At 44.8% G+C, this 1,181-nt stretch overlaps 1 protein-coding gene across 1 annotated transcript in view; it reads left to right on the forward strand.

Annotated features, from left to right (window-relative positions):
• Positions 1–1,016: 1,016 nt before the first annotated feature.
• The window catches only part of LOC138964525 (prion-like-(Q/N-rich) domain-bearing protein 25), a 39,667-nt gene continuing 39,502 nt past the window's right edge, over positions 1,017–1,181 (forward strand). The window contains exon 1 of the mRNA XM_070336509.1: positions 1,017–1,181. This exon is cut by the window's right edge and continues 4 nt beyond it. Coding sequence (XP_070192610.1) covers positions 1,068–1,181 — 114 coding nt within the window. The 5' untranslated portion in view covers positions 1,017–1,067.

Below are 1,181 nucleotides of genomic sequence, written 5' to 3' on the forward strand. Positions count from 1 at the left end.
ATTTTGAATGTTTGTGGAGTATTTGAAAGTGGTCCATAATAGGAGCCTCACAGGTCCATATTAGGAGCATGGGCTCCTAATATAGACCACTAGCAACGTTTTCTTTATTTAATTTTTTGCTGAGTTTCTAGCACAGCTTGCTAGCTGCAATTCAACTTGAGGGTACCCGAGACAAAGAACAACCACCATGCAAAATATTATACTTGGTGTTAAAACAAGCTAGTTATTAGCTATAATAAAATGGTGGTCCATATTAGGAGCCCTTCCCCTACATAATAATTATTTGATTACTGACAGTAATTCCATGCAACGGTTGTCGTCAAAAACAGTCATTGTATACAAAGGCACCTCCATGAACTGTATGTTAATTTGTGAAATACAGATTTTAATGATGCATTAAAATACCTATCATCCTTGCCAAACCATCCACTGCCATGGATTGCAGACGCATGTTCTTGCCTTGTTTAATTAGGTGAAATGAAAACTGGCGCGCCAAGTTCACAAAGATAACATGGACAAGTAGTAACACGTAAAACGTTATGAGGTGCAACAGCTCGGGAAAGCTGCATCGCGAAAAAATTAATAGTGAGGCACTGCTTTTAATCGTTTGCGATCAGTCACACTTGCAGAGCAAGTAAATAATCGTCAACTGCATGGAAACTTACTTTTGGGAGGGGCTCAACTTGTCAGTTTAAGGTTCCACTCGACCAGCCAGAACTAGGTGGAGGCCGTGCATTGGCTGACATGGACCCGGCGGGAAAAAGCTGCCGCGCGCGCTGTGCACGTTGGGTCCTGTCGTTCTCTGGGGTGGATCGGGAGAGTGGCTGCGCACAACTTGGTCCTTACTTGGCAATCGCTTTTGCTAAAAAAATTTTTTTTTTAAACCGCCACTGCCTTCCCACAATATTTAAAGAGAGAGAGCGAGAGAGAGAGAGAGAGAGAGAGAGGGAGGGGAGGAGAGAGAGAGAGAGAGGGAGGGGAGGAGAGAGAGAGCAACGGTTTGTTGACGGAACAGTCGACGGTTGCTACGGGTACCTCTTTAAATAGCGGGGCGCTCTTCGTGTGTAATGAGACGCCTGCCGCTGACTTGGAGACTGAAAGCAAAATACTGTCGACGAGAAAGCATCTGTAGAGCGATGGCGCCTTCAACTCTTTCCCTGTTTCTGACGGCCCTTATGTTT

Source organism: Littorina saxatilis, linkage group LG4, assembly GCF_037325665.1.
Source record: "Littorina saxatilis isolate snail1 linkage group LG4, US_GU_Lsax_2.0, whole genome shotgun sequence".
Classification (NCBI taxonomy): Eukaryota; Metazoa; Mollusca; class Gastropoda; order Littorinimorpha; family Littorinidae; genus Littorina; species Littorina saxatilis.